Source organism: Harpegnathos saltator, unplaced genomic scaffold (genome assembly GCF_003227715.2).
Source record: "Harpegnathos saltator strain DR-91 unplaced genomic scaffold, Hsal_v8.6 scaffold229, whole genome shotgun sequence".
NCBI classification, from domain to species: Eukaryota; Metazoa; Arthropoda; class Insecta; order Hymenoptera; family Formicidae; genus Harpegnathos; species Harpegnathos saltator.
Window position 1 is genome coordinate 89681 of NW_020230016.1, and position 14900 is coordinate 104580.

General features: G+C 36.6%; 2 protein-coding genes and 1 long non-coding RNA gene across 5 annotated transcripts; 2 read left to right on the plus strand and 1 right to left on the minus strand.

The window, feature by feature from the left end:
• Positions 1 to 3059: 3059 nt before the first annotated feature.
• On the plus strand, positions 3060 to 3656 carry LOC109504531 (uncharacterized; the record flags this gene model as incomplete). The annotated part of the gene is made up of 2 exons (XM_019844775.2): positions 3060 to 3337; positions 3428 to 3656. Coding segments are annotated over 2 exons (507 nt in total), but the record flags the coding sequence as incomplete, so codon positions are not given.
• A 310-nt stretch (positions 3657 to 3966) lies between these two features.
• LOC105190513 (uncharacterized) lies at positions 3967 to 6030 on the minus strand. Its single transcript, XR_850361.3, has 5 exons — positions 5840 to 6030; positions 5515 to 5765; positions 4782 to 5240; positions 4487 to 4638; positions 3967 to 4242 (listed from the first exon to the last, which is right to left on the minus strand). It is a non-coding gene; the product is annotated as an uncharacterized LOC105190513 (long non-coding RNA).
• Positions 6031 to 6116: 86 nt separating this feature from the next.
• On the plus strand, positions 6117 to 8394 carry LOC105190519 (protein transport protein Sec61 subunit gamma). Of its 3 annotated transcripts, XM_011153310.3 has the most exons (5): positions 6210 to 6299; positions 6383 to 6439; positions 7017 to 7123; positions 7264 to 7366; positions 8220 to 8394. In XM_011153310.3, exons 3-5 carry the CDS (start codon positions 7030 to 7032, stop codon positions 8227 to 8229), a joined length of 207 nt encoding a protein of 68 aa, XP_011151612.1. In that variant the 5' UTR covers positions 6210 to 6299; positions 6383 to 6439; positions 7017 to 7029; the 3' UTR covers positions 8230 to 8394. The 3 variants fall into 3 exon arrangements, with proteins under 3 accessions (XP_011151604.1, XP_011151612.1, XP_025154428.1); XM_011153302.3 differs by lacking the exon at positions 6383 to 6439 and having other exon boundaries at positions 6117 to 6299; XM_025298643.1 differs by having other exon boundaries at positions 6210 to 6439.
• Positions 8395 to 14900: the final 6506 nt, after the last annotated feature.

Here is a 14900-nt window from a genome sequence, read left to right on the forward strand (position 1 = left end):
CCCTTTGGGAGGGGGGCGGGGGTTATGTCGGACTCCTACCGACTAAAACCCCTGCAGGATGTCTACCTGTCGGACCGTAAGGAGGGGAGTTAGGGGAACTGCTCCCGCATTCCCTCCCCAACCCCTCCGCCCCAGGACTCCCTTTCGGGAGCCCCTCGCCACCTATGTACCGCGCCCTGTTCCACGGAGGGAATCCAGGGTGCGGTCCTCGGCGGGTTGCCCCGCCGGTTGGCCTCCTGGTGTCTCCATTGCAGGAGAGAGGGGACATCCACCCTCCCTCCTTACCCCCCTCCCTGCTAGTCAGGGAGGGAAGGGTTTTGGGGGAGTGGGCCCAGCTCCAACTGGGGCACCACTCCCCTCCGTCCCTACTTGTCCGATCGCTCGGGGGGGAAAACAGGGAAGGTAGGGTATCACCCCTCTACTCCCCTCTTGCAACCGGTGACAGGCCCGGGGCGGCCGAGGGAGCTCCCGGCCCTCGCGAGTCGGTGAGCTCTCCTCGACCAGCGCTGCCCCGGGCCCGCTGTCGTGTCCCCCTTCCCCCGGGGGGCTCCGACCGTTCCGGCGCCGCGCTCCGCGGCGCCTTCCCGGTCGGTGCCCCCACTCGGCGGTCTTCTTCCGGGACATTACGTCCTCGCAGAAGGAGAATGCCGCTGACCACGCCTCCTCGCTCCCGCACATGACCATGCGCAGGAGCGAGAGCTCCCCCTCTCGGCATCCCACCGTCCCGGCGAGGACACGGCGCTCCTCGGCCCATGCTGGGCACGCAGCCAGGGTATGATGCGCCGTATCCTCCAGTGCGGGGCAGTGGTGGCACCGGGTGGTGGGCTCCTTTCTTATCCGGCGCAGGTACCGACCGAAGCACCCATGCCCGGTCAGCATCTGCGCCAGACGAAAGGACATTCCACGTCCCCTCCTGCCTGTCAGCTCGGACAGGCAGGGGCGGACAGCCTCGGCCGTCGCTGGCCCGGGCCCCAGGAGATCGCACAACAAGTCTTTCCACTTCTCCTGGGTCCGGGCCTCGACCTAGAGCTTCAGACCCCTCAGGCCCCTGACCGACAGGTTCCCCTCCTCGCGGAGCTCCTTCACCCTCTAGTAGAGGGTGTGCCTCTCCTCGGCGAGGAGCTCCACGGGGTGGGGGGGGACGCCGGCCAGGGTGGTCGCCGCCATATACGACACGTTTCGGTACCCCTGAATCGCCGTGATTAGTACGGGCCTCAGGGCCCGCCGCAGCGTGCGCTTTCCGCCGCGGCAGGTCTCCAGCTGTGGCGCCCAAATGGACGCCCCGTACAGGGCGGCCCATAGATGGCCCTAGCTGTCAATGTAGTTACCGTCAAACCGCGTCATTGGCGCCATTTCCTTTTGTTGACATCTGACAAAGATTTTCAACTCACAACAATACAAGTTTCATACAACAGCATAGTTTGTAATAGCGTTGAACATGTCGAATTTTGTGCCTGGAAGCTACGATTTGCGATCAGCATTGATTTTCTGTTACCATTTGAAGAAAACTGCTGTAGAATCGCATCGAATGCTTGTCGAAGCTTACGGTAAGCATGCTCTTGGTAAATTACAGTGCTTTGAGTGCTTTAAAAAAATCAAACATGGCGATTTTTACGTGAGAAACGAAGAACGTGGAAGACCACCGAAAAAGTTTGAAGACAGCGAATTGCAAGCATTGTTGGATGAGGATGACACTCAAACGCAACAACAACTCGCGGATCAATTAAATGTGACACGAGAAGCTGTCTCCATACGTTTGAAAGCCTTGGAAAGATCCAGAAGATGGAAAAATGGATTTCACATGAACTGAATGAAAAACAGCAGGAAAACCGAAAAACCACTTGCGAAATGCTGCTCGCCAGGTACAAAAGAAAGTCATTTCTCCATCGAATTGTGACTAACGATGAAAAGTGGATATATTTTGAGAATCCTAAGCGTAAAAGATCATGGGTAACTCCAGGCGAACCGTCGACATCGACTGCAAGGCCAAATCGCTATGGACGGAAGACAATGCTCTGTGTTTGGTGGGATCAGAAGGGTGTGATCTATTATGAGCTGCTAAAACCTGGCGAAACCGTTCATACTGAACGCTATCGACAACAAATGATCGATTTGAATCAAGCTTTGCGTGAAAAATGACGAGAATATCAAAAAAAGCAACACAAAGTGATATTGCTTCATGATAATGCACCATCACACACAGCAAAACTGGTCAAGGAAACGATTGAGATATTTAGTTGGGAAATACTTTCGCATGCGGCTTACTCACCAGACTTGGCTCCGTCCGATTACTACTTATTTGCATCGATGGGACACGCACTTGCTGAGCAGCGCTTCACTTCTTACGAAAATGTACGAAAATGGCTCGATGACTGGTTTGCCTCAAAAGAGCAAAAGAGAACAGTTTTTTTGGCGTGGCATCCACAAATTGTCAGACAGGTGGGAAAAATGTGTAGCTAGCGATGGGCAATACTTCGAATAAAATATTTTTTATCATTTTCTTACAATAAACGTGTATTTTCTATACAAAAATTCCGGTTTCATATTTATATACCTGGTATATACAGAATGTCCCAGAATATTAGGGATAATTTTCTTGTGCAGGTAAAGCGAACTAAACTCAGTAGAAAAATCTTCTATAATTTTGCAATTTTCGCAGCAATTACTGAAAAATTAATTTTAAAAAATCGACCAATTTGCGTAAGTATTAACATACAGCTAGAAAAGATCCACTATGACGTTAAGATACTAATGCCCTAAGATACTAATCCAGCCCTATGCACTGCTCGTACATAGCTATTTTTTTGTTTTTTTAAAGCTATTCCTAATATGTCGTTGTATGCCTAGCGATCGCATAACAATGGGCTATCTTTTTTCACTACGCGCTAATTCTCGCGCAAATTGGTCGATCTTTTTTAATTAATTTCTCAATTATTGAAAAAATTGCAAAATGGTAGAGGACTTTTCTTCTCAAGTTTAGTCCGCTTTACCTGCACACGAAAATTATTCCCAATATTCTGGGATATCCTGAATATAATATTAGGTATTATTTCTAATAATTATTTTACAGCGAACTGCATGATATTTTTGGAAAAGATCATTCCATAATTCCTCCGGTACTAATGGGAACGAATTTTCTCGTTATAAACAATAGTATTGCAATTACATCAAATTCAAAAGTGACAGATCTGTTGTCAACAGATCAAGACACATCTTTGAAAAACATCAATAAAGCTGCACCAACTGAAGATGTTCTACTACTTCAGCTACAAGATACCTGTGCAATAGATAATATTGGCGAAGAAGGATGTCAAGAGATGATCAACAAAGAAAATATGTAAATATGCGATCATTAAATATAAAATATAAATACTTTATTATTAGTAAAATAACCTATTAAGTAAACTGATTTAATACCATATTTCAGATTTCGTGAAAATGATAAACAGCAGACACCGATCGAAATAAAAAACAAAAAAATACCAAAAAGGGAATCTGCTAAAAATATCCGCGAAAAACAAGAAAACGAGAAAGCTGCTCGACAGTATGAGTATTTGAAACTCAAACGCATCGAACTGAAACTGAAAGCCAAAAAATATAAAGCCAAATACAATATCGACATCGACAATGACGATGATGACATTGATGTGACATAATAGTTTGAAAATATTTTATGAAGTTCCTACATTTCGTTTCGCTTTTATTAGCATAGTATCTTTTTATTGATAGTATAAATATTTTTTTGTTTTAAGATTGTCAAGGGCAAAATGCGCAATCAGTGCAATTTATAATTTAATTATTTATAATTTTGTCTCAATCTTGTTCCTAGTTGAGAAGAACTACGCTGAGTTGTGTTTCCATTATCAGATTTTTTATTTCTATATAATAAAAAATATAATGCAGTACATAGTACAATACTATGATAAAAAAGCCTGCAATAAAGTGTGCAATAAAAGACGTGTGCAATAAAATTAATATATATTATTTATTCGTAAAAGTTAATATTTCCATAAATTAGCACGCAATTCATTTCTTAATACCAATCCACTAGGTAATTTATTATTCTGGTAACCTTCTTTGTTTGCATTCATTTCAATATTACTGAGAGTCTCATCAGTAGGCAGTGGATCGAATAAATCAAAGTCATCTGTACTACACATGTTGTGCAATACACAACATGCATATATAACTTTTATCTTCCTTTCGATCTTTTTTAATTTAATGTGATAGAGGAACTGAAACCTTTATTGTAAATTTATATAATATCATGAAATTAGATTATTTACATAATTATACATTTGGGAAGTGTACAATAGACCAAACTAATGAATTACAAATTTTTCGATTTTTTTATCTGTGGTCAAAATTTTTCGCATGCTGCAGCATAGAAAATTTCTTGGCTCTTAAGTAAAAAGTTGGAATGCATTAAATTGATCTTCTGTAAAGTCATATATTCATTATTTTATGTAAGCATAATATTTGTTACCGTTGCTTCAAAATGCCGATAGTATGTTCAACTCGCACACGACATGACGATAATTTGACATTATACAAAATTTAAGCAGCAGTCATTGTCTTTGTAGGGAGTCATTAACATTGGAAGACATGGGTATGCACTGTCTCCTAGAAGCTATCCATCTGTAACATTTTATCCATAAATGAATATTATAAAAATATTGAATACATTGAAATAATATTAAACATTTTTAAAATAGAATTACTTGAAGTTTTAGTTCATTCTGCCATGAAAAAATAATAATTTGATATTATGCAGTACTCACGTAATTCTGGATTAAGTAATTTTTCAATCAGTGGCGAGTTTCTAAAAATTCTTGCATTGTGTACAGACCCTGTGAACCCGATAAAAACGTCTATAATTTTTCGTTCATGATTATAAACTATTTGCATTTATATTGAGAAGAAATCTTTTCTATTGTAGTAACTTTCAGCACTTTCTTTTGGCCTATCTATGCGGATGTGGGTTCCATTAATGCACCCAATTACACTTGAAAAACCCATTATTTGTTGAAAATATGTTTTAATTATTTCCCTTTCTTCTTCATTAGGCCAGTGTATACTGTGGTGCAATATCGACTAACTAATCAGCCACTCTCGTAATGATTTAAAAAACACTTAATGACAGATCAAAGCGGTCCGCACAGTCTCTATACGATGACACTTAATGGCCAACCAACCACAAGAATGTATACATATACTTCTCTGGAGATATAGCATCTAGGCTGAAAGTTAAGAAAAAGAAATTGTGTACAATTTATTATATAAATATAAATATGACTTTTTGAGTTACATATGTACATTCTCACCTATTTATATCTTTTAGAAATAGAATGTATATTATTATATTGAAATTTATATTATCTTGTAAAAAAAAATAATGAAATAAAAATATTGCACCAATTGGTAATGCAAAAATATGTTGTATAAAACATAAAACGATAAAGCAAAAAAAAGTACTAAATGATTTGTGAATAAAAATGACATAATTATACTTACTATTGACAATAGACGTGTAATGCACTGATTGCGAAAACCGTAAAATAAGTTGATTAACAACATTTCTTCTTAATCTGAAATGTTGTAAAAGTTCCTTTTCGCTATATTCCGAAATAATTGCTTCATAATTCTTTATGCAATATCTATTTTTATTGCTTTCGTCTTCAGACGAATCAAAGAGCATTTTCCGGCCAATAGATATTTCTGAATCGGATGATGATGATGATGAGGACGAAAAATTCATGATTAACCTATAAACAAAACATATTTCGATAAACAAAATAATCTGGAATCAAAAACACATTTAAAAATAATATGCACACACAGATTATATTCGACCAAATTAGGTTATAAAATGTCGTGTTCTGTTTACAGCGCCTGAGTTCACTTCAGTTGTTCAGAACACAAAAGTAGTTCATTCCTGTTCTACGATCCACTTCCGGAGTTCTTCTATCTTAACCTAAAGATACCCAGGTCTGCTTGGGTCTGTTCTGAAACAGACCCAGAACATACAAAACGAACAAAGCTTATGTCTATGCTTTTACTCAAGCAGCAAGCTCTACGTCATCTCACGCATGCACTGTAGCGTCGCAATATATTGCATCTTTGCATCTAGCAGCACTGCTGAGCGAGCGCATGCGTGTCGTGTGTAAGTAAACGTCAATCGTGAGGAAGTGACGTCCGTACAACGCATCGTCCACGTAGCTACTGAGGTTCCATTACTTCAGTCTCATCAGCAGTAAGCTATTAAACGGTATACATCGGACGAGTTCTGTTTACCTAACGTGAGTATCACGTTTTCCGCTTGATCTCCACAGAAAAATCACATCGATTTTACGCGGAACATTTCGTGCTTGCGCAATTTCAGTGAGCTGTATTTCAAAAACCTCTGTGATAAAATCCAGGTCTTATTTACTCCGTCGAGGTACGAAGAAGCGTCTTTTCGTGTTTGTACATAATTGTATTCTATACATTCCGTACGACACATGGCAATATATACACGAGCTCATCGTTAATTTCTCATAACTTTGTAACATATAATCTCTTCATCTAGAAAATATGGATTTAACCCTTGTAGTCTGAAGATAGTAGAGTAGTCTGAAAATAGAACGCAAGCGGTCGCATTGACCGTGCTATCATGTATTCATCGAAACTATCTATGATCTGCCGAAATTTCTTGCTCTCATATCTGCTCTCTTCTCATGTCATTTATCAAATACAATATTACAATGGTTTCAAAGATGTAATCCCTCAGATTATATTTCATGAATTATCAAAAATTATCAGAAATGAATGTTAGTTAACATATTTTGTCCATATGTTTGTGTTTCATCGAAAATAACTATTACATACAATACTTATATAATTATAAATATAATATTTATATAATTATTAAGTTCATTCTTAGCTAAGATTATATTTACCATATACCTCAAATATAAAGAATTTTACATTTAATGAACCTTGCATAAGTCTTTAAGAAGATTGTGTTCTCTTTGCAGACTTTCAAGCAACATGGATCAAGTTAAGAAGCTGACTGAGCCTAGTCGCCAATTTGCTAAAGACAGCATCAGACTCATTAAGAGATGTACTAAACCAGATCGCAAAGGTAACAATTTTCTCTTTAGTATTTTTAATCAAACTTTAATTAAAAGATCATTCCTTTTAATAAAAAATAAGAGATGTGAGACTGGAATCTACAGATAACATTGAAACAACATGTCCAATTTGTATTTTATTATGTTTCAGAGTTCCAAAAGATCGCTATTGCCACAGTGGTTGGTTTCTGTGTGATGGGTTTTATAGGATTCTTCGTCAAACTAATCCATATTCCGATTAATAATATAATTGTGTAAGTATCAGTAAGATTAAGATAAATCTGTTGTATTTACATAGAATGGCCAATTTTAATCTATCATCCCTTATAACTTTGCAGAGAACAGTCGTAGAGAAAAATGTTTCAGACAAAAGTTGCATGGTTTCAAGAGGAACATAAAGAAACTATACTATTTAATTTACAGATGGTACCACTTTCGAGATATTCACTGATCATTACTTTTCTTAAATGAAAACCCAATTTTGTATTATATCATCTTTTTCTATCAATTAATTTGAACAGCTTTTGTCCGAAACATTTATTTGCCTAATATTTTTTTAGATATTTAAAGAAAATTTGGTAACTTTTCCGATATTTAACTTATGATATCTCACTGTTTGTTGGAAAAAAAAGTAGTACCAGATTTTTTTACTCTATTTGGTCTCAAGAGTATATTATAATAGTACCCTGATTTTTGTTAATTTGATGATTTTGAATTTTCCAAAAGTCAATAAGTTAACAAAAAATCAAGGTACTATTGTAACAATATATTCTTGAAACCAAATAGAGTAAAAATGTCTAATACTATTTTTTCTTCCAACAAATAGCAAGATATTGTAAGTTAAAGTGAAGATAAAAGTGAATATCTCGAAAGTGGCACTATCTATAAACAAAATGATATAGTTGTTTTATGTCCTCCATGAAATCATACAACTTTTGTCTGAAACCTTTTTCTCAGTAACTGCTTTCTGCAAAGTTATGAGGGGTGATAGATTAAAATTGGACACCTTGTATATATTTGATATTCTTTCTGGGGTTTTTTATCATTGAGCAACTTTTCCTTCTTTTCTGATTTTCTTTTAAATATATGTATTTTTGTCTTTTTCAGAGGTTCATAAGAATTATATCCTGAGGCTATTTTATTATCATAAAAATACTTCTATTATTGTATGCCGCGTCCTATTTTTATTTATAACATGAAAACGTGTACTGAATTGATTTTGTGAGTGAGAGAGATGTGTGTGTATAATATTAATGAATTTTATAATAAAACCGATCTGAAAAAACACTTTTCTTTCATACAAAGCATATTCCTTTCAAAAAAATCTAAAAAATATTAAGTAGCAAAGGAAGTAGCAATAATTTTCATTAAAAGAAAAAAATTGTAATAATTATTATTAATTGAATATCACAATAACTATTATTGTATCTTTTTAGTCACTTTTATATTAATTTCCCTATGTAAGAGTGATTCCTATTTCAAAACTGCCTTTTAATCAAAGTAGTAATGTATGAAGGCCCTTAAAGCATGGAAAGGATAGTGGTTTATTAGTATTCAAGACACTTATTTAAAGAATAAAATATTTTTCTCAGATTATACAAGACAAAATTTCGCCAGCCATTTTTCCATTCTGTTTCGCTCGCAGTTGCATGGTTAGTGAGATAAATTCGCACGGGAAAAACGGTCGCATCAGAAACCATAGCCAGGTACTATGTAACGATATATAAAGAAGATACAACGCTGAGTCGCGTTAATTTGTAGGTCTAACACACTGTTCGTATGTAATTTTATACGATTTCGCAATTCGATATTCTGCTCAAAAAAAGATGAAAGCCATGACTTATTCTCTACAAGAGAGGAAATGACATTTCTCTCGATATGTGGCTCGCATTTCAATAATGTAAGAAAATGAACGTGTGAGACGAGTTCTTAGATACTAGAAGCTATGGTATGCAGGATCTTAGCATTGGCAGTAGTAGGTTGTTTATTTTGAATAACGAAATCTTGGGCATTTAGAATCGCGGAAGTTGGTTGCTTAGTAATACTTTTACGAAGCCAACATACATCGAACTACATATTTGTTGTTGCAAATTATCTCAAGTCCGCTTTGAGATGATATACAATTCACAACATAATTAGAGCGGGCGGGCGGAGATTATTTGTGGAGAAAATACACTCGAAGAATACGAATCGCATTTACAGGTGTATCGTATGTACATATACATCTATAAATTTGCACGACGAATGCTCTTTATGTATTACATAGCGCTTGAAAAATGAATCTTCGAAAAACTTATAAAAAGACGTATTTAGTCACGGATTTGTATGGAAACTTTTCTTCGATAACATACTTATTATTATTACGGCATTTTCCACTGAAACAACCGAATTAACTTTCATAGATATGCGCGAGAACTTAAGCGTAGCCCAAAGTGCGTTTGCCGACAAATCTACCGATCTCTCATTGGTTATTAATTCATTATCACTCTGCGATACAGCATGGTCTTGAGAAGAAAGACTTGGGAAATTTAGTCCCTTAACTGAATCATTTCTAAGTCGGAGACTTGAATCTGTATCTGAATCTAAATCGAAGATGAAATAGATAATAATGGAAGAAGAAAAAGTTGGAAATGTAAAAAATATAGTACTTTCGCGTAGTAAGAATTAGAAAACGAATGTTATCATTGTTCTTTTCGTGCGTTTGCAATTGCGATATTTCCGTTATTTAGTAAACAAGTTTTAGTAAACAACTCTTTCTTCCCCAGTAAATAAATAAAAACAGCATAAAGTACACTAAAGTCTCCAGAAAAAGTTTGATTTTTCGACCATGTTAATTCAATTCTCAAATATGCAGATTACTGGTGTCTTGATATCAATGACCTTCATGTATGTTATTAAGGACATCGGTTTGAATGATATTTAAAAATTTTTAGGCGGCAGTCATCGCCTATAAAAGATTATTATATATATATATATATATATATATATATACAGGGTGCACGATTTATCTGAAGACATTGAAATATCTCGAGAACTATGCATTGGATAAAAAAAGTGGTTAATGAAAGTTGTTAGTCTCGAAGGGGGACATCCAATGATACCAAACTCGACCTCCCACCCCACCCCCTGGGGGTGGGGGTTGGGGGCAACTTTGAAATCTTAAATGGGAACCCCCATTTTTTATTGCAGATACAGATTCTACGCCACAAAATACGTAAATTTTGTCCGAAACTTTTTTTTTGATTCGTGATAGATGGCGCTGTAATCGCAAAAAATTATATTTTCCGCAATTCTCCAGAAATGATCATTGGATTGAGAAATAAAAAATACCTGTTCAATATTTTTAAAGAACATAATAAAAGTTATTCCCCCTCCATCCTCTTGGGGTAGGGTGGGTGGTAACGTTCAAATCTCAAATGGGGATCCACAATTTTCATTGCAGAATTAGATTGTACGTGAAATTTTTATTGAAACAATTTTTTTCATTGAAACAATTTTTTATAATAAGCCGTAGTTCGCCATACACCCACAGTGGCGCGTCGAGCAGTTCCCTCTTCGATTCGGGTTCCCATTTGAGATTTGAACGTTACCATCCACCCTACCCCGAGAGGAGGGGGGAATAACTTTTATTATGTACTTTAAAAATATTGAGCAGGTATTTTTTATTTCTCGATCCAATGATCATTTCTGGAGAATTGCAGAAAATATAATTTTTTGCGATTACGGCGCTATCTATCACGAATCAAAAAAAAAGTTTCGGACAAAATTTATGTATTTTGTGGCGTAGAATCCGTATCTGCAATAAAAAATGGGGGTTCCCATTTAAGATTTCAAAGTTGTCCCCAACCTCCACCCCCAGGGGGTGGGGTGGGAGGTCGAGTTTGGTATCATTGGATGTCCCCCTTCGAGACTAACAACTTTCATTAACCACTTTTTTTTATCCAATGCATAGTTCTCGAGATATTTCAATGTCTTCAGATAAATCGTGCACCCTGTATATATATATATATAACAAAACTTAAAAGAATGAATGTATTATATTAGAATTTTTTATTTGTGTCAAAACCAAAATGTTATAATAATACAGAATACTTTTGGTTTAGATTCTTTGAGGGTGAAGTGCACGAGAGAGGTGAAACCACTTTCTCCCTGACACATATTATATTGCACATTATTCTATTCATGATTAATACAGTTTCGTATATTCCAAAATATACGGTACTTAAAGCAACTAAATTTATTAAATATTTACTATAAATATTCATATGTGTCAATTTATACTACATGGGCTGAAAAGTTTTTGGCTTAACAATGAAAAAACGATTTTTTTAATGAAAAAGTGTTTTATTCCTCGACATAATCTCCATTTAGAGTAATGCACTTAGTGTAACGGTCCGCTAACATTTCGATGCCGGTCTTATAGTGCTCGGTATCAAGTCCCTCAAAATAGGCATTTGTTTCCAACTTGACCTCCTCATTCGAGTAAAATCTTTTACCAGCGAGCCACTGCTTCAGTCGGGGAAAAAGGAAATAGTCGCTGGGGGCCAGGTCTGGAGAATACGGGGGATGCGGGACCAATTCATTCATAGCGCAATTTCTTTAATTTATCGGTCGTATCGCGAGCCGAGTAAGCTGAAGCATTGTCTTGGTGAAACAAAATTTTTTTCTTTGCCAAATGTGGCCGTTTGACCTTGACCTCGTCGTCCAATCGATCCAGTAATGTACAGTAATATTCTTTATTGATAGTTTTACCATGTTCAAGATAATCAATGAATATTATGTTATGCGCATCCCAAAAAATACTGGCCAAAACCTTGCCGGCTGATTGTTGTGTCTTCGGGCGCTTCGGACGGCTTTCACCAGGCAATAACCACTCCGCTGACTGCCGATTGGACTCCGGTGTGTAGTGATGGATCCATGTTTCATCCATTGTGACAAATCGACGTAAAAACTCTTTCTTATTGCGGTTAAACAGGGCCAGATTTTGCTTTGAAAGTCGAACACGTTCCGCTTTTTGCTCAATTGTCAAAAAACGCTGCACCCAACGCGCGCAAAGCTTTTTCATATGTAAATATTCATGAATGATATGACCAACGCGTTCCTTTGAGATGCCTATGATGTTAGCTAGCTCACTCAATTTCATTTTGCGGTTATTCAACACGATTTCACTGATTTTCTGGATGTTTTCTGGAGTAACTGCCTCATTTGGCCTTCCTGAACGTGGTGCATCATTTGTGCTCGTACGGTTACGACGAAACTCAGCAAACCAATATTTGATGGTTGAATTCGGTGGGACAGATGTGCCGTAACATTTATCAAGCCATGCCTTTGCTTCAACTGTGTTTTTTCCCATCAGGAAGCAATGTTTAATCAAAACACGAAATTAATTTTTCCCATAGTAAAGATAAATTCAGAGGTAATGTCACTTCGAAAGCTATAACTTGTACACGAGTCAACGAAATATCATGAAATTTTTACAGCGTCTAAGTTAAGGTTGGTACTCTATAGGAAATATAAGGATTTTTAGTTTGTGGCGCCATCTATATGTCAGGCCAAAGACTTTTCAGCCCATGTAGTAGAAGTAAGTCATGTGATTGAAAAACTCACCAATGTATTGTCCTGAAAAATAAATTTTTTTTTAATATGAATTCAGCCAAATAATGCACATAATCTTTACGTATGCTGTAATAACAGGAGCGCTATTTCGAGGTAAACGTGTAACTGCATTAATGATAGAATATATGTAAATGAACAGTACACTTGTGCACAGGAGCCTTAGAGTCATGGTCTCAACAATACAGTCTGTAAGAGCGTGTACGGGTTAATGTGTAGAAAAATTTATTTTTAATGATTTTTAAGTACATGGATTTGTTGTACTCCATGAGAAGAAAAATGCTATACCATTAACAATGAGTCCAGTCACCACAGGCATTGATAATTGGCAACTGGCATACTTCCCACTAAGTTGACTGCATATTCATTCGGTAAAGACCTCCAAATAAGACGAATTTGTCGTGTCAGCTGTTTCAAAGTGCATACTCTTTTTCCTCGAAGCTTGTGCTTGAGATATGTCCACACATTTTCAATGGGATTTGCATCTGGCGACTGCGATGGCCAATCAAGTGTGACGATGCCAGACTGCTCTTTCCACTCGGTGCAAAGCTGCTTCGGTGTTTTGGGTCGTTGTCTTCCTGTAAGATCCAGTCCTCGTTTTTTTTTATGAAGCATCGTTCAGCAGTCGGCAACAAACACTTCTCATAAATTTTAAACATTAAGGTCGGGTTCCGCTTAAACAAATTCACAATTTTTTTTTCCATATTCGACGTCACTTTGCCTATCGAGCCACGTTCTGGCAAGTCATCGACATTTTTGATCTTCTTATATTGCTGAATCCACTTAGCGACGAACGATTTTGACTTTCCCATGTATTTAGCAACCACTGCATATGACATTTTTGGTCCTTTGGGGCGGGAACAAAGGAACCTCGTAGGGCGATGCGCATGCGGCACTCATGGCGGTTAACGTGTTTCTCAGGTTAGAGTTCGACGCCAACTGAATCTTTTATGACAAAGCATTCACGACAAAGATTTCATCTATCGGTTCACAAAAAAACTAGGACGATATTTGAAGCCAACTGCCATTTATGCCGTGCACGCTCTTACTTTACAGACTGTGTATGTCGAGATTGATGTCCTCAGGTGGTAGTATCATTTATTATTTATTTATCATTTTATCTAGTATATTCCACAAATTTCTTTTGTTAATAACTTTTTAAGCACCGACTAAAACCTTTTAGAAATTATTCAGTCATGTTCTTGATAATAAGTGAGGGTCAAAGATTTTCAATTTGTACATGTCGAAGATGGTACCAACAATCTGCATGTTTACTATTAGATATTTCTTGTCTATTTTTGTGAACATTGCATATTTCTTTAAATTTATCCTTCTAAAACTCCTTCTGTGATTAAACCATCCTATATAATATAATAATAAAATCATTAACATCTCTCTCTCTCTCTTCCTTTTTATTTTTTTTCGTCAGTATATTGTACGGAGTGTTTCATTAACAAAAATATGCTTAAATATATCAAAAACATCGCGTTTTAGAAAAAAACTCATAACTCAATTCTAAACTTCAACTTATATAACTATAATGATATAAAAGAAGCTCGAAACATTGACTAGAATCTACAATAAAAAATTAATTTTCTATTAAAAATTTTAATGGGTAACCTTTACATATATATACGCGACTTTTTTAATATATTTTTAATATATTTAAACATATATATTTTTTTTAACAGAATAGTTGATATTGTATATCAGCAATATCGAAGATAATTAAAAATGAACTTGATTTTATTACAAAATAATTATATTTCAATCTGTTTAACTCTTCCCTCTCTTTCTCTTTCTCTCTCTTTATATCTTAATTTCTCTCACGTATACGCGTATTATCGCGCGCAACTTTGCTCAGCAAAAGCAGTGTACATGCAATTGCAATTATCGATACGATATATAACAATCATTACAAAATCAAGATGCAAACATTACACTCTATGTTCGTTCGCAATTCTTTGGCATTGCCGTATGTAATTTTTTCTTTCTTTTCTTCGTGTGAATATATTCGAAGCAGAATCGAGACGACAAATCTCACAAATTGCAACGTCTATATTATATTATTATATAATATTATAATTACTTTCTATATATCTCTTTTCTATATATCTCTCGGTACAAACGCACTGTGGGAGGGTAACTACCACGAAAAATTGAGGTATGTATCGT

Excerpts from the sequence above, each read along its gene's own strand:
- LOC105190519 (XM_011153302.3), top strand. The coding sequence starts at position 7,030 with ATGGATCAAGTTAAGAAGCTGACTGAGCCTAGTCGCCAATTTGCTAAA. Across the intron at positions 7,124-7,263 it reads TACTAAACCAGATCGCAAAG|AGTTCCAAAAGATCGCTATT; the intron begins GTAACAATTTTC and ends ATTATGTTTCAG.